Raw genomic sequence first — 27,088 nt, forward strand, 5'->3', positions numbered from 1 at the left:
GCTCCCTGACCAGGGATCGAACCCACACCCCCTACACTGGAAAGCGAAGTCTTGACCACTGGACCGCCAGGGATGTCCCCTCATTTTTTAATTTTTAAGCAAGCACAGACTTACAGAAAAATTGGAGTACCATAGAACTTTTAATTTTTTTAAGCATTTGAGAGTAAGCTGTCGATCCGATACCCCATTGCCTCCTAATGCTTCCATGTATGTTTCCCACAAACAACAATATGACTATCAAAATCAAGAAATTATATTACATTACCCAATCATCCTCAGGCCTCCTTCACCAAATGTCCCAGTAATGTCTTTTATAGCAGAGCTCCAGTACGGAGTTGCCTGTTGCCTTCAGCTGCCCAGTTTCTTTAGTCTTCTCAATCTGTCCTTGACCTTGATGACCTTGACACTTTTAAAGGTCACAGGCCAGCTATTTAGTAGAATGTCCCTCAGTTTGGCTTTGCCTGGTATTTCCAGGTTTCCAGGTATGGTTTATGATCCTTCGGCAGGAATGTCACAGAAGGATGCTGTGTTCTCCTGATGTCCTGTCAGGCGATACATCATTTCAGCTTGTCCATTATTGATGATGTTGGCTTGGATCACTTGATGAAAAAAGTGTCAGCCTTATCCACTGTAAAGATACCCCTCACTCCTAGGCATTTAAGAAACACTGTGTGAGAAGGTGCTTTTTTGGTTTAAGATAGGAAAGTGAATATTTATTTCAAATGAGAAAAAACAACAACAGATTACACCATTGTTTTAGGACTTCTTACTTCTCTCAGCAATGTGTACTGTTGTTGCACATCTTTTGTCAGGTTTATCCCTATATATTTTGCATTTTTTTAAAAGAATTTGTGGAATATTTTATTTTTTTATTTTGTTGGCTACGCTGTGTGGCATGCAGGATCTTAGTTCCCACACCAGGGATCAAACCCGTGCCCCCTGCAGGGGAAGCGTGGAGTCTTAACCACTGGACCACCAAGGAATTTCCTATTTTGCATTTTTTGATGCCATTATAAATGGTTTCCAATTGTTTGTTGCTAATTTATAGAAATACAATTGATTTTTGTATATCAATCTTATATTCGGCAACATTGCTAATCACCCTTATAGGGTCTAGTAGCTTTTTTTTTTTTTTGTAGAATCCATAGGACTTTTCATGAAAAGGATTGTGTTGTCTGTGAAAAAAGGCAGTTTAACTTCTTCCTTTCCAATCTGGATGCCCTTTATTTCTTTTTCATGTCTGATTGCACTGACTAGAACCTCCAGTACAATGTCAAATAGTAGTAGTGAGAGCAGACATCCTTTTTCCAGATTTTAGGGGGAACATTTTCAATCTTCACAGTTGCATATGACGTTAGCTGTGAGTTTTCATAGATGCCTTTTGTCGGGTTGAGGAAGTTCCATCTATTCCTAGTTTGTGGATTTTTTTTTAATCATGAAAGGATGTTGGCTATTGTCAAAAGTGTTTTCTGTGTCTATTGGGAAGATCACGGTTTTTTCTTTTTTAGTTTGTTAATTTGGTGGTTACATTGATTAATTTTCAAATATTAAAACAACTCTTCATTCTGAGATAAACATGGGAGGGATACTCTGAAACTATGGTAACATCCATTCCTCATTAAACTTTCAATTTATTCATGTAAAGTTTCATATCTGTATGGACTCATTGTTTTCCATTTCATTCACTGTGTTATAATTCATTACTATCATTATTTATATTGAGACTCAGATTGTTCCCAATTTGACCCGTGAGCCTATTCAAATTGGCCTTTGTGTCTTTCTGACACATCAGTACCATTCTTGTTTTTCTTTTTTTTTTTTAACCACCATCATCCTTTAGGCACTTTCTTGTTCTCTGGCACAGACTGCCCCAGCCTGAGAACCAGACATTTCTCCAGGAGCTTGGTTTCTTTTCACAGAACCCTCGACCCCAAACACACCATACACATACACACATACATGTAGCTCACACCAAAACGTCTCTAATTCCAAACACCCTTGACATGGTTCCTGCTAGTTTTCTCCCCTTCTATATTTTAACTCCTTTTTCCAACAGTAGGAGACCTGGTCCCTATTATCCTTAACATATTATTAATTTGATCAATCCCCCGAATGTAACCCTCACTGCACTTCCCTGCCCCCATGTGGACACTCCTCACCCCACTCAGGCTCAGACACACACCCTCACTGGGACACCCAGACTGTGGACACCCTCATCACCTTGTTGGGCCAACCCCACCCAGGCCAGGCCCCAGTTGTTTGGGCTGTGACTCTCCACACCGGGACCCCTCCTCAGCAGGCCCAGGCCTGACACCTGTGCTATCATGACCCACCTCGGGGACAGTCTCTGGAACCTGCTCTCCTCACCTTGTCCAGGCTCATCACCCCACACTGGACCAAGCCAACCTGTTGGCTTAGGTTTGATTGTTCTAGAAGGGAAGTGAGGGGCAGGGCAGGGCAGGAAAAGAACGCGTAACGTTTCTCCATCATGGACTCTGGGCTGGACACTTCAATGCCTTTGACATGTGTTGTTTCAGTGAATCCTGACAACAACCCTGTGGGGTGGGAACTATTATTATCCCCATAGTTCAGGTGAGGAAACTGAGGGGCCAAGGGACTTCCTTGCCCAGAGGCATGCAGCTGTGATGGCAAACGGTCACTCTGGCTCTGAACAGTGAAGTGACAATCCCTCCCCACCCTGTGAAACCTAGAAGAGTTAATAACTTTAGAGAATGACACAATTCAATATTCGATGACCCCCAATTAAGCTTTTTTTTTTTTTCCAATTAAGCTTTATAATTACAAATGACAAGTACATGATCAAAACCACTTTTAAGAATTTAACACAACAAAACAGTGCCCTCCTTTCTAAGAAAGCCAGGACTGGGAATTCCCAGGCGGTCCAGTGGTTAGGACTCTGCTCTTTCATTGCCAAGGGCCCAGGTTCAATCCCTGGTCGGGGAACTAAGATCCCACAAGCCGTGAGTCATGACCAAAAAGTAAATAAATAAAAGATAGCCAGGAGTGTTGAAGTACAGATCACTTGTTGAGCTGTAAAACCAATTTCCATCCTCGAATCTAGTTTCTAGAAAACTCATGAAGAAACAGTCTCCAAATTTGATCAGCCAGAAGGGCAGAGACAAGCCCAAAGAGAGAACCCTATTTCTCTCCTCTCAGCTCTCAGTCTTAAGAAGTAACTTAATCGTGGAGTAGAAGCTGCTGTGTCATTGGGGTGTTCTGACACCTCATTGATGTCTCATTAGGAGAAGCCCTTTCTGGACACCCCAGAGGTGGGCTTTGGACTCTGGGCCCCCATTAATGTCATTGTGGTTCTGGATGCCTCAGAAATCATTTCTAGAAGCAGCATCACCTGAGGAAGTACAGTTAGAAAGAACAGGAGCTGGGCGTTGAGATGACCCTTGGCTGGCTGTGCGAACTTAGGCAAGGGCTTCAGCTTCTGTGAGCTGCTTCCCCTACAGATGACAGAAATGACTGGCATCCACCTTGCAGGGTCTTGTGCAGGGTCATTGTCTGTTGTTACTAATATTCACCTATTCATCAGCAGCAGTAATTACCGTCAACAATAATCGTCGCAAGAGTCCCCTTTAGAGCTAAAATGGAGCCAGGTGCTTCTATTGAGGGAAAACCTTTTCATATGGAAATGTCCCTAAAGTGAAATAGTTTGAAAGAAGAGAAGAAACAGCCCTCTTGGGAGACCCTGGCCAGGGCTCAGGCTTTCCAGCATCCCTTTATAAAGAGGATGCTCAGAGGTGTTTCTTACCATCCTTGGAGAGAGCAGCATTTGGGAGTAAAGGAACCACGTCCAGCACACACCCATGCCTCCGCGTTTACACTTTGCTACAGATCTAGACGGAAAGAGACCACTCCCGATTCCTCATGGGAGTGGCGGTAGGTGTTTTCTGTTTTGACCATTTGCAAAAGCCAAATGTTATGCAAACAATATTCTATTTTTTAAAATAAATTTATTTATTTACTTATTTATTTATGGCTGCGTTGGGTCTTTGTTGCTGCACGTGGGCTTTCACTAGTTGCAGCGAGCGGGGCAACTTTTCATTGCGGTGCGTGGACTTCTCATTGCCGTGGCTTCTCTTGTTGTGGAGCATGGGCTCTAGGCGCGCGGGCTTCAGTAGTTGTGGCGCATGGGCTTAGTTGCTCCGCGGCATGTGGGATCTTCCCAGACCAGGGTTCGAATCCGTGTCCCCTGCAATGGCAGGTGGATTCTTAACCACTGCGCCACCAGGGAAGTCCACAACTATGTTGAATTGAACACTGTAATGAATTAACTCCTTTGTCCTGACTAAACCCTCATAAATTCAGATTTGGTTGTTTTTGCTCTAAAAACAATCCCAGGGAGCGCTCCGGCAGAAGGTCTTTCCTCTGGGGGCTCAGCACCGCCTCGGACAGAGCCGGGGGAGCAGCAACACATCCCTGGACTTTGACGAGCCGCCTCTGGTTACCGAGGGCCCCTCCACGCAGGAGCCAGGTATTGTGGGACAAGCCCCTTCACACGCCCTTCTACGGGAGGGCTGCCACTCATTCACCACCTGTTACCTTGTTTCCTGTTGCGCTGTGAGCCAAAAGATAAAAATATCATTAACAGATATGGATAACACATGTGGAGCATTTTTCTGTTTTATCTCATTTAATCCTTACCCTAACCCAGTGAGGTAGGCACTGTTCTCCATTTTAGAGACCCTAAGCGTCATTAAGTAACCCAACCGTGTAAGCTCACCCCTAAACATGTGTCTGTTTGCTGACTTTCCAAGGCTTTCCCGGCACACCCTTATCTTTCCACTTGGCTCCGGTATCCCAGTGTTGAGTATGTGGGAAAGCAGATTGGGTTTTTTTATCTTCCATGTGATGGGTGTGTGTGGATGGTCCAGCTAACAAGCCTCACGTCGCTCACAAGCAGCAGGCAGACAGCACACATCTAAAGGAGTTAGAAACAGAACAGGATCTCTGCAGCTCAGGAAGGGAGAGAAGTTGAAACTAGAGCCTCACTGATTTCTTTTCAATTATATCTGTTTTCCATTAAAAAAAAATCTAGTCCATCATTAAGAAGCCACCTTTCTGTTCACTATTTATGTATTAAAAAGTATCAACAAAATGTGTTTCCTTCTTGTCTACCTTTAAAGTGCAATCCTTTCTACAGAATGTGTTGAATCAGCTAGTAGAAAATTCATGAGCAGAAGACCCTGTGAATAGCACTTGTGAACCCTAACCCAAAGGGGTGCCTTTTGTTTCTTTTTTCCATCATGTTGCACGAAACTGGGCGTCAGCTTTGCCTGATAATTCCTCCAGAGAAGCACTCTCTCTATTAACTCCTCAGTGATGTTTGTTGTTCCCCACTACTCGTCCCCCCAGAGCCTGATGCCCACCCCGGGGAAGGAGCCACATCCTCATTCCCGGACAGGACCCAGCAGTTAAGCATGGCCGAGGAAGGAAGCCTGGTGGAGAGTGTGGAGTCTGAGGCCAGCGACGAGGCCGAAGAAGACAGATCCCAGCTGGTGGTTTTGGACCCAAACCATGTAAGGAAACATTCTGGAGTTTTGCTTTTGCCCCATGCAGACGAAGATGGACTTAGAGACACTCCTACACCTGCCCTGTAGGCCCTGCCCTGCCCCGAGCCTCCACGGCCCACCCTCCACCCGGCAAATGCCACACTCAGGTCTCACCTGCTCCCTGAATGGATTACCTGTAGGGTTTGAGCTGCCACCTTGTAAAGTTTATTCTCCCTTTAAGTTCATTCACTCAGAGTCAGCATTTCCCAGCCTCCACACTATAGACGTTTGGGGCCGGATCACTCTTTGTGGTGGGGGCTTCCTGGGCACTGTAGGATGCTGAGCAGCGTCCCTGGGGCCTCCACCCACTGAATGCCAGTAGCACCCCCTTAGTTGTGACGGCCAGAAATGTCTCCAGACTGGGTATTGGGTGGGCGCAAAATCACCCCCACTGATAGCCACTGCCTTGAGTGTCCCACCCCTCTGGCAAGTGGGGAGGGCAGGTCTTGGTTGGATGAACCTCTTTGGAAAGACTTGGTGCTCCCGGTACCACGGGAAGGATCAGGGCTGCACTGGGAAAAGGGGCTGAGAGTTCATTTGGTGCTGGCATCCCAGGCACTGCTCATCACTGCCCTCTGGCCCCAGGGATTAAACCAGGACCACTGCCCCAGCCCACCCTGTCATTTTGCACTCAGGTCCTTCAGTGCCTAGGGTGAGACCACAAGTGCCTTGAATTTGTGGTTTCTGGAATAAGAATCCTGGGCAGAAGTGGGGAGCACCCAGCGTGGAGGTCATTTCTGCTGTCCCCTGCCAAGAGTTGTGGCAATTCAGGCTAAGCCCTGGAGGGGACAGCACAGTAACCGGCTGTGCTCTTCCACTGTTTTAGCCCCTGATGATAAGATTCCAGGCTGCCCTGAAGAACTATCTTAACCGGCAAATAGAGAAACTGAGGCTGGAACTTCAAGAGCTGGTGCGTACCTGTCCCGCTTTCCACCTGGCTGTGCACCCGCATCTCCATGACCCAGCTTCTCTCTCTGGTGCAGGGCGTGGCCACCAAGCAAAGCCGAATCCAGAGGCAGGAGCTGGGGGTGGACCTTTACGGGGTCCAGCAGCACCTGGCCCGCCTGCAGATGCAGCTTGAGAAGAGCCACGACCGCCACTCGATCACAGCGTGCGAGAGGCGGAGGAAGGAGGAGGAGCTGCAGAGCGTGCGCCTGCGCTACGCCAGGACCTGCGAGACCGCCGGCGAGGAGCGCAAGAAACGTAAGGCGGCCCCGTGTCCTCGCAGGCGTCCCCGTGGCGCGGCCCCGCGTGCCATAGACACCCCAAGGGGCATCCTCACATGCCTTCGTATCCCTGAATGCCATTGCAACCTGCTGGGGTGTTCCCACGTGCCATCATGACCCCGAGGGGTGTCCCCACATGCCATCGCAGGACTTCATGAAAGGCAAGCTGTGTTCCCGTACTGGAGAGGTTCCCAAACTTTTGGGGGAAGGAAAACATAAATGTCTTAAAATGCACCTAATTAGGCAAAGTAGCAAACACTGAAAGCCGGCAGGTGGGGTATTTGGAGTCAAAAGCGGGAAAGGCAGGCTTCCCTGGTGGCGCAGTGGTTAAGAATCCGTCTGCCAATGCAGGGGACACAGGTTCGATCCCTGGTCCGGGAAGATCCCACATGCCAAGGAGCAACTAAGCCCGTGCGCCACAACTGCTGAGCATGTGCTCTGGAGCCCGTGAGCCACAACTACTGAAGCTCGTGCGCCTAGAGCCTGTGCTCCGCAGCAAGAGAAGCCACCACAGTGAGAAGCCCGTGCACAGCAACAAAGACCCAATGCAGCCAAAAATTAATTAATTAATTAATTTAAAAAATGCTGGAGAGGCTGGTGGGCTGCTGGGGTTGAAGATGCGGTATCCAGAAGGCAGGGAAGAGCGGGGATGGGCAGAGTTTAAATAGGTGGGGAGGTACAGGTGAGGCCAATCCAAAGCACAGGAGCCCATGGTCCAGAGCCCTGCAGCCCCACGATGTGTGGCAGATTACGGGGAATAGGTGGCTTTGGAGCAGAAGAGACAGTGAGGGTGCGACTAATCACCGTGCACTGTTCCTACCAAAGCAACAGCTCTGCACGGAGCGGAGGTCGTGGGCCACAGTGAACAGCATGGTCACAGCAGGCTATTTCAGTTGTTGTGCTTTTTCATGTTTCCAACTTTCTTTATCAACTCTGTATTACTATAATAATGGGGAAAATAACCTAGAAGAATTTGGGAGGAACAAAAATCACACGTATATCCCAACTGTGGATGGAAAGAAGCATTTTGGACCCTGAGAAATGCAGGAGAGTTTTCTGGACAGAGTTGGGGAAGAGCACCCCTCCCTGAGTATCACCAAATTAACAGAATCTACCAAAAAGAGAAGAGCACGATGTTCACACTAAAACAATGGAGCCACATCCTCCGGATATAACAGAATTTAGACCAGTCTGAAAGAGGACACAGGTCCCCCACCCCCTCCACACAGGAGAAGTGAGTGCCCACCAACACCCCTCATCAGATCCTCGAGGTGTGGATGGGCTTCTGGAAAGATCCAGTCATCTTCGTGGACACTCTGTCCTTTCTGGAAGTCACCAGGTAGCAGGAGCAGAAGCTGTTCAACCAAGCAAGGACCCACCTAACGGCACCTTTTCTCCCCTCTTCAGACTAAAGAACTCGGGTGGCGGTCCCAGCCCTGCCTACCAGGTGCCACCACTGCACTGTCCCATAGGTGAAACGTGGGGCTTGGCCTCTGGAGAATGTCCACAGTTGACCTCCTCACTTAGGAGGGGGGTGGAGCCCACCAGTCAGTAAACCTTCACATCCAAATGTGAGTCATCAGTGGCAATCCCCAGACAGGAGACCAGACGCCTCCACAGACACAGACCGGGTTCCGAAAACATAGCATACGCCAGCTGGTGTTCGACGTGAGATTTTAGAGGACATCGCATCAGTCAAATGAGAACCAACTATTAGGGAAAAGGATACTCGGAATTAAAATATAGAATCACCCCCCACACCCCGCCAGAAGTACTAAATAGGCAAATCAGCACTGCTGGAAATTGAACAATTGAACTTGTGTCTAAAAGGCCAGTTTGAGGAATTCTGCCCAGAATTCAAAGCAAAAACTCAAAGTGATGGACGTTTTGAGAAGGAGATAAAAGACATGGACTGTAGGTCTGGTAAAGTCAGTATCCATGAGATAGAAATTCCAGGAGATTAGGGGCATTAACCAGTGACATCAGAGGAAAACATTTGCATGAGTTCAAGAAAGATGAATCTTCAGATGTAAAGTCTCATGGAGGGCCAGATGGGTGGAAGAAAAAATAAACATGCCTAGACATAGTTGGTGAAATTTTTAAATTCCAAAGGTAAAGGGAAAAAATGCCATAGGATTACAGACAGGACCAAACCAGACACTTCCTATGTTATTTAACCCACAAGTGGGTGGAAAATTTGGGAAGCTCTTCCCAGGCTTTTTTTTTTTTTTGGCTGCATTGGGTCTTTGCTGTGCATGGGCTTTCTTTAGTTGCAGTGAGCAGGGGCTATTCTTTGTTGCGGTGCACGGGCTTCTCATTGCGGTGGCTTCTCTTGTTGCGGAGCACCAGCTCTAGGTGCATAGGCTTCAACAGTTGTGGCACGTGGGCTCAGTAGCTGTGGCTCGCGGGCTGTAGAGCGCAGGCCCAGCAGTTGTGACCCACGGGCTTAGTTGCTCTGCAGCATGTGGGATCATCCCAGACCAGGGCTTGAACCCGTGTCCCCTGCATTGGCAGGCAGATTCTTAACCACTGCACCACCAGGGACACCACGCCTCCCCCCGCCCCACACACCCCACCCCAGGCTTATTTTACAATGTTCAGTATAATCCTTACTGGAAAAGCTTACAACGCACAAAAACAGAAAACTATAAAGTGTTCCTACTTATGAGGTGTAAAAATCCTAAATAAAATATTAGCAAATATTAAATTTTTACTCAGCAACAAAAGATTAAGTTCAGCAATATATGAAAAGAAAAATACCTCCTAGGCAAGAGGGCTTAATTCTGGAATAATTTGAAATTAGGAAATCTACTGATTCATTGCATTATATTCTTAAAGGAGAGAGAACAAATAGATTTTCTGGGTGGATGTCAAGTGGGTGTTTGGATAAAACTCATTGTCAGTCCTAAACCAGGATAGAAGGAAAGTTCATTGTAAGTATTTAGCAGCAGCTAACAAGGCAGCTTTACTCAGAGGAAAGCCCTGTAGTAATCATAGTTAAGGAATGAGACGAGGGTGCATTGTTTTGGAAGTTCCAGCCATGAAAGAAAACAGGAAAAATAGACGAAGTATAGATTCTGGATATGAAGTCATGGAACTCATTCTCCACCAATGGTGTGATTGTTTACCTAGCAAATGCAAGATCACTGATGAAAAGCTAAAAAAGACAGTAAGAAATCTATAAAGTAACTGAATACCAGAGCTATAATTTTCTTTTCTACCAGTCATATCCAATTATGAATTATAATTTTTTAAAACCTCATCCATAATAGCTATAACAACCATAAAATACTGAGGAGTAAGTCTAACAAGAAGCAAGTGAACCTATCTGAGGAAAAACAGTAAAATTTTACTAAAGGACATAACGCAGATTTAAATAAATGGAACAATCATGTAACCAAATGAGAGGAAACAAATGTCATTTCTCTCCAAGTTAATAAGTAGTTCAATGCAAGTCCAGTTAAAATCCACGATGGGATGTTTTGGGTGAACTTGAATTTATTTAACACAGTTATTATTTTCAAGAAGTAATAATACAAAATTAAGGCACTCTGGAGTCTCCCCAACCCCAGCCTCCAGCCACCTCCACAGAGGCACATGGTATTATTGATTCTTGTGTATTCTTTTAAAGATGTTTTTGCATATAAAAGCAAAGCTACAAGAGTTGTGGTATTTTTTCTATATTTTTTACACAAGTAGCTGCATATTATACCCAATGCTCTGTTCCTTGCTTTTTTTCCCTTATCAATGCATGCGTGCAATACCTAAAAAGCTCTCCAATGATTTTCAAGTTCCAAGTTCACTCGGAACACTAAATGCACAAGAATATCCAAGAAAATGGTGAAAAGGAAGGATAATGAAGGGAAATTGTCCTATCAGGTATCAAAACACAGTATCAATCTACAGCAATAGAAACAAAATGGCACTAGAGAAAAAATGGGCAAACAGATCAATAGTGTGGAGTAGGGAGTTCCAGGAAATTTACTCAGGAATTTAGCTATTTACTGCAAATTGAAAGTACAGGTTGTATTTTTCAATCACTAAATATTTTTGATCATTTGACCACCTGAGAATAAACACTTAGACTCCTAGTTCACACTAAACAAATCCCGTTGACCCTGCAAATCTCTCTGGCTTCCTCTTCTGACACCAGGTCAAGAAAACTCTGCTTCTAGAGTGCTCAACTGCTCAGGTCAGGCCCACCTGATCATTTCCCTTTTTGCCACAAAACACAATCACAGGAGACACTGGGGGCAGAGGTCATGGGAGGCATTTGAGACTCTAGCCACCCTGTTTTTATTACGTGAAGGGCCCTTTGAAGCCTAATAGGTAAAAGACGACTATCCCACCCGTAGAAGGGCCAATGGTATGAGCGGGCAAGTCGGAGAAGGAAAAGGACAGCTGGTCTTCAAACTGTGAAAACAGACTTGATTTCACTAATGTTGAAAGAATACAAATTAAAAAGAATATTTGAAATATTGACTCTCAGTCACTCAGCCAGGAAAGGATAGAGGGGCAGAAGTGAGTGCCCTGAAGGATGGGTGGGCAAGCTTTCTGATTCAGGTGGGGGTGGGTTAGTTGGCACCCTCTGCCATAGAAAAGGGCCACAGACTGGGCGGCTTGAAGAACAGAAGTTTGTCTTCTTGTCATTCTGGAGGCCAGATGTCCAAGATAAGGTGTTGGCAGGGTGTTTCCTCCTGAGGCCAATCTCCTGGGCTTGTAGACAGCTGTCTTCTCCTTGTGTCCTCACAAAGTCATCCTCTGTGCGTCTGTGTCCTAACCTACTCTTCTCATAAAGACACCAGTTGTTAGGGCCCACCCTAGTGACCTCATTTTATCTTAATTACCTCTTTAAAGACCCTCTCCCAAAATACACCTCCACCCCAGTCCACCCGGCAACCACTCTTTCTAAAAAACCTCCCCCCTCGTTTCCCTGCATTTGCTCCATTCCCCTCCCATACAACTCTTAGCCACACAGGAGCCGAAGAATTCTCTAGTGTTAGAGTTTTTACAGTCATCTTAGATGTAAAAAAAAAAACAAATTATTTTTCAAGTTTAAGTTCATCCTTCAAAAACACCTAACTCCAACATGATATTCACCCAGCAGCCTTTTGATCTATAAATCGATTTTCTGTTTAGATCTACCCACGGAATAAGGAATGCTCTACACAAGTGAGCCAACAATTACTGGCTGAAGTCTATCTCCCTAAATAAACTGGTGTTCTACCTTATAAATCAATCTCATGTGGGTTTCGTTCCAAGAAACCCATGCTTCAGTAGTGCTCAGCCCACCCTTCAGGCTGGTTTCCTCCCAGGGGATTTAGGACTGTACCTGAGATTGCCAACCTCTAAGTGGTAAGAAATCTGTAAAATTCACATAAGGCCTCCTAACCTTGACACTGTTTCAGAACATCCTTAGACACGGAGAATCTCTAATATGTGGTGGGAATGGAGGGCTTATTGCAGTTGGCGGGCATAGATTACGTATGTTTCATCTCTCCAACTAGACTGTAAAGTCTTTGATGGCAAAGGTATGGGTCTTTGTAGTTTAAAGGCTGTTTCCCAGACCCACCCCACAGTGTGGGGAGGGGTGCTGCTTCCACGATGTCTGGTGTGCGATGCTGGGACACCCTCCCCCTCTCTCCCCAGTGGCAGCTCTGCAAACTGAGGTGGAGACCCTGGCTCTGCATCTCTTCTACATGCAGAACATAGACCAGGACGTGCGTGACGACATCCGGTTGATGAAGCGAGTCGTGAAGAAGTCGGAAGCCGAGCGCATGCGGGCCGAGTTGGAGAAGAAGCAGCAGGTGTTCTGCAAAGATGATGCCCGTGTGACTGTTTGCCACATCTTTGATTTCCTGATCTGATCAGCCCTGCCCCTGCGTGAATACCGCAGCCCTGGGGGCCATGCCCAGCATGGGGTTGCTGACATGGGTTGAGGTTGCTGGGGACCCATCTCACTGTGCATCTCGTCCCTTCCCTTCCAGGACCTGCACGTGGACCAGCTGACCACCCGAGCCAACCAGCTGGAAGAACAGATTGCCCTGTTCGAGGCCCAGTACCGCGCGCAGGCTGAGGACACCCGGACGCTCAGGAAGGCAGTGAGCGAGGTAAGCGCTCAGTGGCACAGGTGCCATCTGACAGCGCCCAGGCAGTTCCTGCATGCCTGCAAGGAGACTGACTGAGCCCCCAGTTAGCCGGCCAGCCTCCTGCACATCTGTCTGTCCTCATAAGCGTCTCAGAGCATCTGGCTGACCCACGTTGGGGACGCAGTAGATACCAGCTGACTGGTGGCCAGTATTCTTATTCCCACTGTAGCCAGGGATAGACTGAAAGGCCCCTCAGGAGATGGGACATTCTGTCCTGCTTGCTGAGGCATCCTTAGCAAGTTCCTTCAGGCCTCTTTCGGAGAGGGCTGAAGTCTCCCTACCCATTCTCAGCCTGGGCAGGCAGTGCTCCAGGGCAGTGCCCACATCTCCCTTCCCGTGTGGAGTAAGGGAGGGCCCGGGTTCAGTGCAGCTCCCAGTTCAGTGGCCAGCACTGGAAAGCAAAGAGGCTGTGACCTTTTTTTTTTAATCTGTGAGTCACCATCTGCATTCATACGTGCAGTGATGACACAAAGGAAACAACACACTTTTATTGAAGGAGAGACAGATGGGCTTGAACAAACGAACAAACACACCTGGGTCCACATGGGAAAGCACCCAGTGCTTGCCAACCTATGAATATACTTAATCTAGAATGTGCTCCCATCAGAACCTCAGGGGGGAAAAAACTTCTTAGTTAGCAAAGTGATTCTTAATTTTATCTGAAAAGTAAATTCAGAGGACTAGCAGAGAATTGTCCAGGGGGGAAGGTTCATGAAGGCTGGCCCACGGTCCCAGTTTGCCCAGAAATGACACATTTCCCGAGACGTGGGACTTTCTGGGCTAGAACCAGGGGAGTCCAGGACAAACCGGGATGGTGGGTCCACCTAGCATTAAATACTATAAAGCCCTAGAGGCTAAAATAATGAATTACTGGAGTCAGGGACCGACAGGTAGGCTGTGGGAGCCTGTGAGAGAGCTCAGAATCAAGGAAACGTTTATATAGAAATTTCATGGATTATAAATTAATGGAGAGCAAGTGAATTATGCACCCAGTGGTGTTGGGACATTTGGTTAATCATTTGGGGAAAAAAATCAAATCTTTTCCTCATACCACACACTAAAATAAATTCCACATGGGCTCAAGGATTGAAACAAGGGAAACTGCACCAGAAGAAAGAAAATGAGAAATATTTATAAAGCCCTGGATTGGAGAGGCCTTTCCAAGCATAACACCAGTAAGTTTGGTGGTATAAAGAGATTTTGAAAATCGATTCAGAATCTGCCGTGTGCGATTCTGCTCTGTGATGATTGTGTACACACACACGATGGTGTAGTTCTCTTTCATTACGTCTTTTTTGCCTCCCGCCCCTCCCTGCTGGCTGTGTGCCATCGGGGCAGGGCTGTCCCACGTTTGTTCACCCTGCACCCAGAACAGGGGGGCCCATGGCAGGTGTGACACAGACATTGAGGACAGATGAGGGCGGGACAGGGGTTCTGCCACCAAGTTGGCAAAGATGAACAAGGCAGGGGAATCGGGGCTCCCACACTGATGGTGGGGGTGCAGTCTGTCTTCATCAAGATCCTTATTCAAGGGCAATACTGTACTGCATGTCAGGGACACCCACCCTGCTCCCCAGCAAGCTCTCCCAAAATGTCACTTTTTGGACTTCATTCCAGGGAAAATAGGCATGCAAATAAAATTTCTGTATACATTACATACTTCACGAACAAAATGAATAGAGAGTCACTGGGGACACAGTGCTGTGTGTGATAACCAAGAAAGTCCCAAGAAGAGGATATTGGTTAAACAAATTATGATATATCCATGCAGTGGAGGACAATCCCACCAATAAAATAAATATTTGCTGGCATGGAAACCCATTCACAATATGCTACTTTTTATTTTCATTTTTAATATTTATTTATTTGGCTGCATCGGGTCTTAGTTGCAGCACATGGGATCTTAGTTGTGGCATGCAAACTCTTAGTTGTGGCTTGTGGGCTCTTAGTTGCGGCATGCACGTAGGATCTAGTTCCCTGACCAGGGATTGAACCCTGGCCCCCTGCACTGGGAGCGCAGAGTCGTAACCGCTGGACCACCAGGGAAGTCCTGCTACTTTTTTTTTTTTTTTTTTTTTTTTTTTTTTTTTTTGCGGTACGCGGGCCTCTCACTGTTGTGGCCTTTTCCGTTGTGGAGCACAGGCTCCCGAAGCGCAGGCTCAGCGGCCATGGCTCACGGGCCCAGCCGCTCCGCGGCATGTGGGATCTTCCCCGACCGGGGCACGAACCCGTGTCCCCTGCATCGGCAGGCGGACTCTCAACCACTGCGCCACCTGGGAAGCCCAGTCCTGCTACTTTTTAATACTAAGTTACAAAACAATAATAGGATATGATTGCTTACACACACACACACACACACACACACACACACACACCACACACACAGGAAGATAACACCAGGGTGTTAGAAATGGTAAACTCTAAGTTGTGGGATTCTTTTAATTTTCTTTTTGCTTATTTCCATATTCTAATTTGAGTAGAATAAACACTTTTTTAAATGAGAAGTGTGTTTAAAACATTTAAAGACTGAATTCAGCCTCGATTTTTGCATCTCAGCCTGTACCTTGGTCAGCAAGCCTTCGTCCGGCAGCCTTGGGGACTCGGGGGGCACCTGCCTCTGGCTGACCAGCCCCACACAGCCCAGCCTGGGGAGGAGCCCAGTGGTTTTGGTACCTACTGCCTCGGCCGGGCACTGTTGGGCAGTGCACAACCTACTCCACGGCACAGAGCAACCTCCTCAGTTAATAACTTACCCAAATCTGGAAATGTCTCACCAGTCATGGTATAATTAATTCATACCACTTTATGCTCTATAATAATAATAATGAATAGATGATTTTTTAAAGCCCTGACACCTGAGAGTGGGATCCCCAGGGGTGACGCCTCCTTTCACGTCCAGCTCCACCCTTTTATTGTACCTTTGAGTGTTCAAGGCCACTCTGACTTCCTCCAGCATCTACCATGCACATCCACCAAGAGCAGACGCTGCTGGGACTCAGCACCTCCACAAAGATGCTCGTGGCCTAATGGGGGTCTCACCCAAGCTCCCATTCAGCGCCCCTTCCGGGAATCAGCACGAGGCCAGCTTGCTAACGGTGCAATGATTCCACTGAAATGACCCATCAGGACATTCTGAGCACCACGTGACACAGCAATTGTGGTCGAGCTAAGAACGTGCTGGGCATACAGGCACCATCCCCTCTGATCCGACGGCCGCAGGATGTGGGTACTGTTACTGTTCCCGTGTCACAGCTGGGGCTCAAGGCTCAGGCAGGTGTTAGACAGGTCTTTAGAGCCATGTTTAATTTCACATGTGTCCTTCTGCTGATGCAGATAAAGAAAAGCATGGGTAACAGAGAAGGAAGATGATTCAGGAAGCTTGGGGCTCTCTGACATCCTTTTGGTGCTCTGAACTTAATGACATAAGACCAACATCCAAGTAACCTCAACTCTCCACTGCAGGCCTGCACGGAAATAGATGCCATCAATGTGGAGAAAAAGCGCATCCTGCAGCAGTGGACCGCCAGCCTGCTGGGCATGAAGCACCGCAACGAGGCTCACAAGACCATCCAAGAGGCACTCAGGTACAGGCGGCCCTTCTAGTTGCCATGGCGGTGGGCCAGGTGGCTCAGGACCAAAGGGGGGTCTGGGCGAGCGGGGAGAGCTCATGACAAGTGTGGGAATGCGGAGGTGGGTGCGGAGTGGACTCCACGCCCAGCTCCTCACAGGTGAGCACGGAGCGCCCATCCTCGGCTCTCCTGGGACAAAGGGGCACACCTGCAGCCGCGCAGCCCTTCGGCCCCAGCTTCCGTCCTGAAGCCACCCTTATTGTTCACCCAGATTTCAGTGTTTCTTAAATCCTTTCAAACTTTCCGTGGCACCAGGAGCAGTAAAGCTTTCACGCTCAGATTTCCTGGGAGGATTAAGGAGAAACAGTGAGAGAGAAAGAAAAAGGGGTATTTATCTTGGGGAGATAAAGGTGTCCCTTTGATTTGCAGTTTCACCACCTGTGTGCAGAAACCATCCCTTCTCTATTGTTCTGCCAAGGGCTGAGTTCCAACCGAAATCCTGCTTTAATCTCCCTGAAAAGGGAAGGAAGAGGCCCCCCTCGCGTTCCCCTCTCACTTCTAGCGAGGGCTGGACGTGTAGCCTGGGTGGGGTGCTGGAGACAGAGGCTTCCAGACACAGCACTGCCTGAATTCCCCAAACCTCCAGGGTGCTTGGGGCCCAGATGTGGAAGCCGGTTCTGGAGGGAGCACATCATAGCTCGACTCGACCTCAGAAAAACAAAACCGGAGGGACTGATTGTTTTTACAACAAGTCATTTTACATGGGTAATGCTGGATTAAAAATACTCATTTCCTTCATTTCCCTGAGTCGATGAGAGAAAGCCAAAGGGAGAATCATGGAATTATCCTGGCAAAGTCCGGCTAAACATCTGCTTTCCCTTTAAACATGCAGGTGGAGGAACCGGGTGGGCTCAGGGCTGTAGGGTCGGGCTCCTCTCTGCCCTGTCCCCGGGGCTGCTGGCCTGCCCACTCCCGCCGTGTCTGCCCCCTCAATGCTGCCCTGTGGTTGGTGCGGGAGAGGCCTCGGCCTGTGGGCAGCTTTTCCCTCCTGCCCAACGTCAACCTTGAGTAAGGTTGAAGCTGGGAGTCTTATGGCCTGTGCCCCCCACAGGGACCCCCCCGTTGTCTAGCACTTCCTGTGTGTGTCTGTTTTGTGTGTGTGTGTGTGTGTGTGTGTGTGTGTGTGTGTGTAAGCAATCATATTCTATTATTGTGGGTCCCCGCCACACCGAGACTTGAAAGACAGCAGCTCCTACGGAATCTTCATAGTTAGTGACAAAGTCGTATCAGGAGTGCGTCCCAACCACAGGTGAAGAATCATGTTGAGGCTGCAGCAAACACTGAAAGTCATACATTCAAAGCAAATGGGTCATTTCCACGTGAAACGTCTCAGAACAAGCCAGAAAATACATACTATACTGTGGGGCTACCCTGCCTAGAATTTACACCCTCTCAGGGATAGGGACACAGACAGGTCCCCTTGTGCCCTGGTATCTGCCTCTGGCATACTTCCTGACAGGATACGTGTGGTACAGGCAGGGCTCAGCACCTCTGCTGGGTGTTAATTTGTCAGCTTCATCGCCTTGAGATCCTGTAACAGGTTCCCTCTTAATCCTCAGATGGATTGGGCCGAGCTTCAGACATATTCTAGATTCTACCAGTTCTTTTCGTTCTTTTTATTTTCCACTGGTGTCTGTTAATCAAGGACTCTTTTTAATCAACTTGTTAATTGAAGTACAGTTGATTTACAATGTTGTATTAATTTCTGCTGTACAGCAAAGTGATTCAGTTTTACATATATAAGCATTTTTTAGATAGTCTTTTCCATTAAGGTTTATCATAGGATATTGACTCTAGTTCCCTGTGCTCTACAGTAGGACCTTGTTGTTTATCCATCCTATATATAAAAACTTATATCTGCTAACCCCAGCCTCCTACTCCATCCCTTCCCCAACCCCCTCCCCCTTGGCAACCACCAGTTTGTTCTCTATGGAGGACATTTTTAAAGAGTGTCTTTTTAATTTTATTATTTTTTAAATTTTTGGCCATGCTGTGGGGCTTGTGGGATCTTAGTTCCCTGATCAAGGATTGAACCTGGGCCACAGCAGTGAAAGTGCCGAGTCCTGGACAACTGGACCGCCAGCGGATTCCTAAGTGTGTCTTTTTTAAAAATAATTTTTATCAAGGGTAAGTGATCACATTACAGGAAATTAGAGAAACAGAGATAAAGATTTAAAATACACAGTCTTTCTCCTTTGTGACAATGACAGTTGATTAACTAGCTTTCTGGTGTCTTTTCCCCCATGCATGTTTTACTGAGTGTTCAGATTTGTGTCATAAAAGTTGGATGTCTCATTGTTATTGTTATTGTCAAATTCTAGGTATTTATAAGGCTTCTACTTCCTAAAAAAGAAAGTGAGTAACTTTTAAAAATTTGGTTTATTGAGGATAATTTATGTACAAATTTATTATGTAAATTATTAGTGTTATGTAAAAAGTTATCCTTTTTCAGAGCACAGTTCAGTTCAACAAATGGACAGACGCAAGTAGCCATCATACACTCAAGATATCAGCTATTTCCTGCATCCCAGAAGTCAGTACCTCTTCCCACCTCCAGCCCCCAGCAAACCCTGATCTGCTTTCTGTTCCTATAGTTTGGTCATTTCTAGAATGTCATATAAACAGGATCACACAATACGTAGCTTTTCTTGTCTAGCTTTTTTTTCACTTTGCACAGTGCTTTGAGAGTCAGCCTGATGTTACAAGATCAGTTGCTGAGTAGTAGTCCCTCATGTGCATATATCAACATTTGGTTGTCTCCAGTTTGGAGGGTAGCATGACCAGAGCTGCTGTGAAATTGTGTGCAGGTCTTGGTATGGGAATGCAAAATGGAACAGGCCACTTTGGGAAACACTTTGGCAGCATTTGAGATCCCCAGCCATTCTCATCCTCACCAACACTTAATAGTGCTGTCATTTAAATTTTGGCCATTAGTAGATATGTCGTGGTGTCCTGTCGAGATTTTAATTTGCATCTTCCTAATGACCGATGATATTGAGCATCTTTTCATGTGAGTATCTGCCATCCATATATCTTCTCTGATAAAAGGTGTCTTTTGCTCATTTTTAAAAATTGAAGTATAGTTGTTTACAATGTTTCAGATATACAGCAAAGTGATTCATATATATATATATATATATATATATGTATACTTTTCCATTATAGGTTATTACAAGGTATTGGATATAGTTCCCTGTGCTATTGTTTATCTATATATCTGTTAATCCCAAATTCCCAATGTATCTCTCTACCCCCTTTCGCTTTGGTAACCGTAAGTTTGTCTTCTATGTCTGTGAGTCTATTTCTGTTTTGTAAATAAGTTCATATGTATCATTTTTTTAGATTCCACATATAAGTGATATCATATATTTGTCTTTCTCTGACTGACTTACTTCACTTAGTATGATAATCTCTAGGTCCATCCATGTTGTTGCAAATGGCATTATTTCATTCTTTTCATGGCCGAGTAATTGCATATATATGTGTGTGTGTATGTATGTACGTATATATATACACATACCACATCTTCTTTATCCATTCATCTGTTGATGGACATTTAGGTTGTTTCCATGTCTTGTCTATTGTAAATAGTGCTGCTATAAACACTGGGGTGCAGGAGTCTTTCCGAATTAGTTTTTGTCTTTTCTGGATATATGCCCAGGAGTGGGATTGCTGGATCATATGGTAACTCTATTTTTAGTTTTTAAAGGAACATCCGTACTGTTCTCCATAGTGGCTGCACCAATTTACATTCCTACCAACAGCGGAATGTAAATTTTTCTCCACACCCTCTCCATCATTTATTATTTGTAGACTTTTTGATGATGGCCGTTCTAACTGGTGTGAGGTGATACCTCATTGTAGTTTTGATTTGCATTTCTCTGATTATTAGTGATGTTGAGCATCTTTTCATGTGCCTGTTGGCCATCTGTATGTCTTCTTTGGAGAAATGTCTATTTAGATCTTCTGCCCATTTTTTGATTGGGTTGTTTTTTTTTTTTATGTTGAGCTGTTTGAGCTGTTTGTATATATTGGAAATTAATCCCCTGTCAGTCACATCATTTGCAAATATTTCCTCCCAGTCTGTAGGTTGTCTTTTTGTTTTGTTTATGGTTTCCTTTGCTGTGAAAAATCTTTTAAGTTTAACTAGGTCCCATTTGTTTATTTTTGCTTATGTTTCCATTACTCTAGGAGATAGATCCAAAAAAATATTGCTGTAATTTATGTCAAAGAGTGTTCTGCCTATGTTTTCCTCTAGGAGTTTTATAGTATCCAGTCTTACACTTAAGTCTTTAATCCATTTTGAGTTTATTTTTGTATATGGTGTTAGAGAATGTTCTAATTCATTCTTTTGCAAGTAGCTGTCCAGTTTTCCCAGCAATACTTATTGAAGAGAATGTCTATTCTCCATTGTATATTCTTGCCTCCTTTGTCATAGATTAATTGACCATAAGTATGTGGGTTTATTTCTGGGCTCTCTATTCTGTTCCATTGATCTAGGTGTCTGTTTTATTGTGCCAGTACCATACTGTTTTGATTACTGTAGCTTTGTAGTGTAGTCTGAAGTCAGGGAGTGTGATTCCTCCAACTCTGTTCTTCTTTCTTAAGATTGTTTTGGCTATTCAGGATATTTTGTGTTTTCATACAAATTTTAAAACTTTTGGTTCCAGTTCTGTGAAAAATGCCATTGGTGATTTGATAGGGATCACATTGAATGTGTAGATTGCTTTGGGTAGTATGGTCATTTTAACAATATTGATTCTTCCAATCCAAGAACATAGTATATCTTTCCATCTGTTTGTGTCATCTTCAATTTCTTTCATCAGTGTCCTTTAGTTTTCAGAGTACAGGTCTTTTGCCTTCCTAGGTAGGTTTATTCCTAGGTATTTTATTCTTTTGCTTATTTTTAAACTGAGTGGTTTATCTGATTATTGAGTTATGAGTTCTCATATGTTCTGGATACAAGTCCTTTACCAGATGTGTATTTTGAAAATATTTTTCTCCCAGGCTGGCTTGTAATTTCATTCTCTTAACGATGTTTTTTGAAGAGCCAAAGTTTTAAATTTTGATGGATTCCAATTTATTAATTTTTTTCTTTCATAGTTCATGCTTCTAATGTCCTCTCTAAGAAATCTTTGCCTGACCTAGAGTCATAAAGATTTTCTCTATGTTTTCTGCTAAAGTGTGATAATTTTAGCTCTTCCATTTAGGTATATGATCTATTTCAAGTTAATTTTTTTTTTTTTTTTTTTTTTGCGGTACGCGGGCCTCTCACTGTTGTGGCCTCTCCCGTTGCGGAGCACAGGCTCCAGACATGCAGGCTCAGCGGCCATGGCTCACGGGCCCAGCCGCTCCGCGGTATATGGGATCTTCCCGGACTGGGGCACGAACCCGTGTCCCCTGCATTGGCAGGCAGACTCTCAACCACTGCGCCACCAGGGAAGCCCTCAAGTTAATTTTATTATGGTCTGAGGTTCAGTCTTTTTTTGCATGTCCATCTCCAGTTGTCTTAGCACCCTTGGTGAAAAGACCATCCTTTCTCCACTGAAATACCGTGGCACCTTTGTCAGAAATCAGTCAATTGTGTGTATGTGTGTGTGTGTGTGTGAGTGTGTACACACTCCATCCTGTTCCATTGATCTATTTGTCTATCTTTCACCAATACCACATTGTCTTCATAAGTACAGCTTTATAGAAAGTCTTTAAATCAGATATTGGGAGTCTTTGTTCTTTTACAAAATTATTTTGGCTATCCTAGGTCCTTTGGATTTCCATATGAATTTTAGAATTAGCTTGTCAATTTCTGGGGAAAGAATGCCTACTGGCATTGAGATTGGAAATGCATTGAGACTATAGAGCAGTTTGAGGAGAATTGGCACCTTAATATTGAATCTTCTGCTGCGTGAACACAACATATCTCTTCTGTATCTTTTTTTTTTTAATGTGTACAGGTATTTATTGCTATACTGGTGAAATTGGGAAAAAGCAGAAAACTGGATAGAGCCTAAATGTATACCAATGAGATATTTAAAATACTATCTGGTCATTGAAAAGAATTAAGGCGATTTCTATATACACTGATATTGAATATCTCTAAGATACAACAGAAGAAAAAGTAAGGTGCAGAATAGGATATACTAAGCTTCCACTTGTGATTTTTTAAGTGGAGAGAAATACGCAAACACCCACAAACATAATGTTTATATATACATAAAATATATCTGGCAAGACATTTAAGAGACAGTAACAGGTTGCTGGGGGAAGAGAGTCCAAGGCCCAGGAATAGATGTGAGAAAAATATGGAAGGTATTATTCTAGTTCAAGAAGAAAGTACTTTTGTACTTTTTGAATTTTTGAATAAAAACTTATTCAAAGGATAAGATACCACAAGTAGAGAAAAGCATGCTTAAAGTACAGCAGGACAGCACAGAATGAAAGGGAAAAAATGTCTCACACACACAAATTCAAATTCCATTATCCAGGATCTGCATTTTTTAACTTGACATTACTTATGGGTATTTCCATGACCAGTATGCTGAGAGGATTTGAAGAGACAGCCACCTGTATTCCTCCCAGCCACACCATTCACTGTGCGCCTCAAATGCTTTAAGCTTCGTGTTCACGAGTACAAAACTGCGATAACAGCATATCCTTTCCAAAGGTTATGGTCATGACTAAAGGAGATGGGCTGGCGCCAACCACTCCCCACCCACAAGCACAAGGCAACAGTTTCTTGCCCTTTCCCCCTCCCATAATCACAATATTAGAAGAGTTTTAGACTTGGATTTGAGATAGGTAATAGTTCTTTTAACTTTTATTTTTATTTATTTATTATATTTTTGGCTGCACAGCATGCAGGATCCTAGTTCCCCAACTAGGGGTCGCACCCATGACCCCTGCAGTGGAAGGATGGAACCCCAACCACTGGACTGCCAGGGAAGTCCCAGGTAATAGTTCTAATACATTAGAAAATATTAGTCAAGATTTGAGTACTATTGGGACTTCCCTGGCAGTCCAGTGGTTAAGACTCCATGCTTCCACTGCAGGAGGTGTGGGTTGGATCTCTGGTCAGGGAACTAAGGTCCCACACACAGTGCGCACAGTGCGGCCAAGAAATTAAAAATAAATAAATAAATAATGTGCGAAAGTCATAAATTTTTTAAAAAAGATTCAACTACTATTGAAAGAGTTGGTTTCCTAATTTCTTTCTCTCCACTCTGTGAGCTTCCTCTGAGCAGGGTACCACCATACATACATACATCGTTGGTGTTCCAACGTCCTAGCTTTGCTCTTTCACTTTTGGCAGCGAATGCCAGCATCAAGTCAAGTCCGTGGATGGCGAGCTCGAAGGCTATAAGAAATCCATCATAAAGGAGGAAGAAAAGAATGAGAAACTGGCCAGTATCCTGAACCGGGCAGAGACGGAAACCAGCCTGATGCAGAAACTGACTTCGCAGTGCCTGGCCAAGGAGGAGGCCCTGCAGAATGAGTTCAACACCTACAGGCTCACCCTGCTGGACACGGAGGACGCACTGGGCAAGGCCCACATGGTATGGTCATGTCTCCCACCTGCAGGGCAAACCTCCCCGACCTCCTTCACAGCGCCCACCCTTTGGCTCTTTCTTTCCAGGAATACACGGCAACCACAGGCCAATTGCAGACTCTCCACCAGACCATCCAGCATGAGCTGGAGCTGGGGAGGAAGATGGATGCCTCCATCGTGGAGAAGCTGCAGGAGCACGTGACCTCCAACAAGATGACAAAGTACTTCCACCAGCTCATCCTGAAGCTCCAGAAGGAAAAGACCAACCTGGTATGCCACCTGCACACACCCGGGCCTCGAAAGGCAGGTGCCCCCAGGGAGAGCAGGCATTGGGGCGCCTCTCGCGGGGAACAGACCACATGTGGCGGAATGGGGGGGAGCAAGGGGCACTCAGCATGTTCATTCACCTTTCATTTTTTTCTAGTTGAAAAGAAATGCATTTTTATTGTAGGGAACCTAGAAGTACAAAAAGGCATAAGAGGAAAATAAGACAGCTGAAGTCCCACCATCCAGAGATAATCTCTTCTGAAATTGTGGTGTATTTCCTTCTGGAAATTTTTCTAAACACACACGGTCATACTCATACACACAAAGACACACAGAAACACACGTGCACATACACATCCCCATGTGCACATGTGAGCAAACACGCACACTCGTTCACACACACGCAAACATGCACACATTTGTGCAACATGTTCACATACATGAACACACATGTGAAGACACCTATGCATACACAACCCTAGAGGACATAGGACTCTTACTATATACCAGTTTTTAATCCACTCTAATCCATTCACATTAATTTTAATGAAATATAACACAGAGAGAAAAGTGCACAAACAAGTGTAGTTGTCAATGAATTTTTCACTATGTATGTAGTGTTTTATTTTACATTATTGGCCACATTCAACATAAGATTTTCCATTAAATATGCTTAGAAAAAGTACATGTTGGCTTATGCATCACATTTGATCCTACAAATGTATGTGTTTTGTTCAACAGTTTTCTCATTAGACACTTCAGGTTGTTTCTAGGTTTTAAACTTTATAAATAAGTCAGCACTGAACATGCTCGCTCACACATCTTTGTCCACATGTCTGAGGATAAATTGCTGCAGCAGAAACCCTGGTCAAATCGGTAGGAGCATTTTAAGTGGATTGTGGAGTTGCCCAAGCCTCTGCCTCCCCAGGGTGTGCCTGGAGGTCCTGAGTGACTATGATTGGCCCACCTGGCCTGGGGACCCCACCCCTACCCCTGTCATGAGCTCTCTCTTGCTCCCCCAGGGGTCTTGCTTTTCTCTGAGTGGGGGGGGGGTCCCTGTGTCCTTAGAAAAGCAATTTGTTACTTAAATAATTTCTTCTTTGGCTCTTCCTGTGATGTGACCCCCTGCCTCGGGGCTGCTGTCTATCTGGCTAGCAGCCTGAAGCACCTCACCCCTCCCAGACACCTGGGAGGAGACCAGCTCGCTCCCGGCCTGGTGTGCTAAGGAACCAGAGAGACAGGGCTGGAACCAAGACCGCCCATGCCTGGATCTCCTTGAGATGCCCTAGCTGACGCTGGTGGAGTACTTCCAGTTCTTATTCTGGGAAGTGGGGGCAAGACTACCTGCTGGGAGCAAAAATGAGGGGGGCAGTGTGTACTGGAGAAGCTATGGAGTGTGTTGGGTGTGAAGTAAACCTGCCCAGCCCTGCTGCAGCACCACAGAGGCCAGTCCCCTGGCCCCCAGGTGTCCCTCTTCCCCAGCCACCCATGTAGGCGGCACATGTACTACCACTCATGTCCACAGGAGGGCAATAAGGAGTCCAGGTCCAGCATTTGTTGCAACAATTGGTGGGCGGCAGGTGTACTACCACCCATGTCCACAGGAGAGCAGTAGAGAGTCCTGGGCCAGTGTTCGTTGAAACTATTGGTGGGCGGCATGTGTACTACCACCGATGTCCACAGGAGGGCAGTAAAGTCCTGGTCCAGTATCTGTTGCAACAATTGGTGGGCAGCAGGTGTGCTACCACCCGTGTCCACAGGAGGGCAGTAAAGAGTCCTGGGTCAGCGTTTGTTGCAATTGGTGGGTGGCACATGTCCTACCACCCATGTCCACAGGAGGGCAATAAGGAGTCCAGGTCCAGCATTTGTTGCAACAATTGGTGGGCGGCAGGTGTACTACCACCCACGTCCACAGGAGGGCAGTAAAGAGTCCTTGGCCAGCATTTGTTACAATTGGTGGGCAGCCTGTGTACTACCGCCCATGTCCACAGGAGGGCAGTAAAGAGTCCTGGGTCAGCATTTGTTGCAATTGGTGGGTGGCACATGTCCTACCACCCATGTCCACAGGAGGGCAATAAGGAGTCCAACTCCAGCATTTGTTGCAACAATTGGTGGGCGGCAGGTGTACTACCACCCATGTCCACAGGAGAGCAGTAGAGAGTCCTGGGCCAGTGTTCGTTGAAACTATTGGTGGGCAGCATATGTGCTACCACCGATGTCCACAGGAGGGCAGTAAAGTCCTGGTCCAGTATCTGTTGCAACAATTAGTGGGCAGCAGGTGTACTACCACCGATGTCCACAGGAGGGCAGTAAAGTCCTGGTCCAGCATCTTGCAACAATTGGTGGGCAGCAGGTGTACTACCACCCGTGTCCACAGGAGGGCAGTAAAGAGTCCTGGGTCAGCGTTTGTTGCAATTGAGGGGTGGCACATGTCCTACCACCCATGTCCACAGGAGAGCAATAAGGAGTCCTAGTCCGGCATTTGTTGCAACAGTTGGTGGGCAGCAAGTGTACCACCACCCACGTCCACAGGAGGGCAGTAAAGAGTCCTGGGCCAGCATTTGTTGCAACAATTGGTGATCAGCCCATGTACTACCACCCACGTCCACAGGAGGGCAGTAAAGAGTCCTTGGCCAGCATTTGTTACAACAATTGGTGGGCAGCCCGTGTACTACCGCCCATGTCCACAGGA

General features: G+C 45.9%; 1 protein-coding gene across 1 annotated transcript in view; it reads left to right on the plus strand.

Moving 5' to 3' along the window:
* The window catches only part of CCDC40 (coiled-coil domain 40 molecular ruler complex subunit), a gene marked incomplete at both ends in the record, with an annotated part of 41,906 nt that overhangs the window by 3,031 nt on the left and 11,787 nt on the right, over positions 1-27,088 (plus strand). Inside the window, 9 exons of the mRNA XM_082860772.1 lie at positions 4,372-4,504; positions 5,386-5,549; positions 6,409-6,492; positions 6,566-6,785; positions 12,458-12,615; positions 12,796-12,918; positions 16,420-16,541; positions 23,893-24,136; positions 24,217-24,399. Of these exons, the coding sequence (XP_082716898.1) occupies positions 4,372-4,504; positions 5,386-5,549; positions 6,409-6,492; positions 6,566-6,785; positions 12,458-12,615; positions 12,796-12,918; positions 16,420-16,541; positions 23,893-24,136; positions 24,217-24,399 (1,431 nt within the window). The remainder of the gene's footprint in view (positions 1-4,371; positions 4,505-5,385; positions 5,550-6,408; positions 6,493-6,565; positions 6,786-12,457; positions 12,616-12,795; positions 12,919-16,419; positions 16,542-23,892; positions 24,137-24,216; positions 24,400-27,088) is intronic.

Source organism: Leucopleurus acutus (genome assembly GCF_964270905.1).
Source record: "Leucopleurus acutus genome assembly, chromosome: 19".
Taxonomy (NCBI): Eukaryota; Metazoa; Chordata; class Mammalia; order Artiodactyla; family Delphinidae; genus Leucopleurus; species Leucopleurus acutus.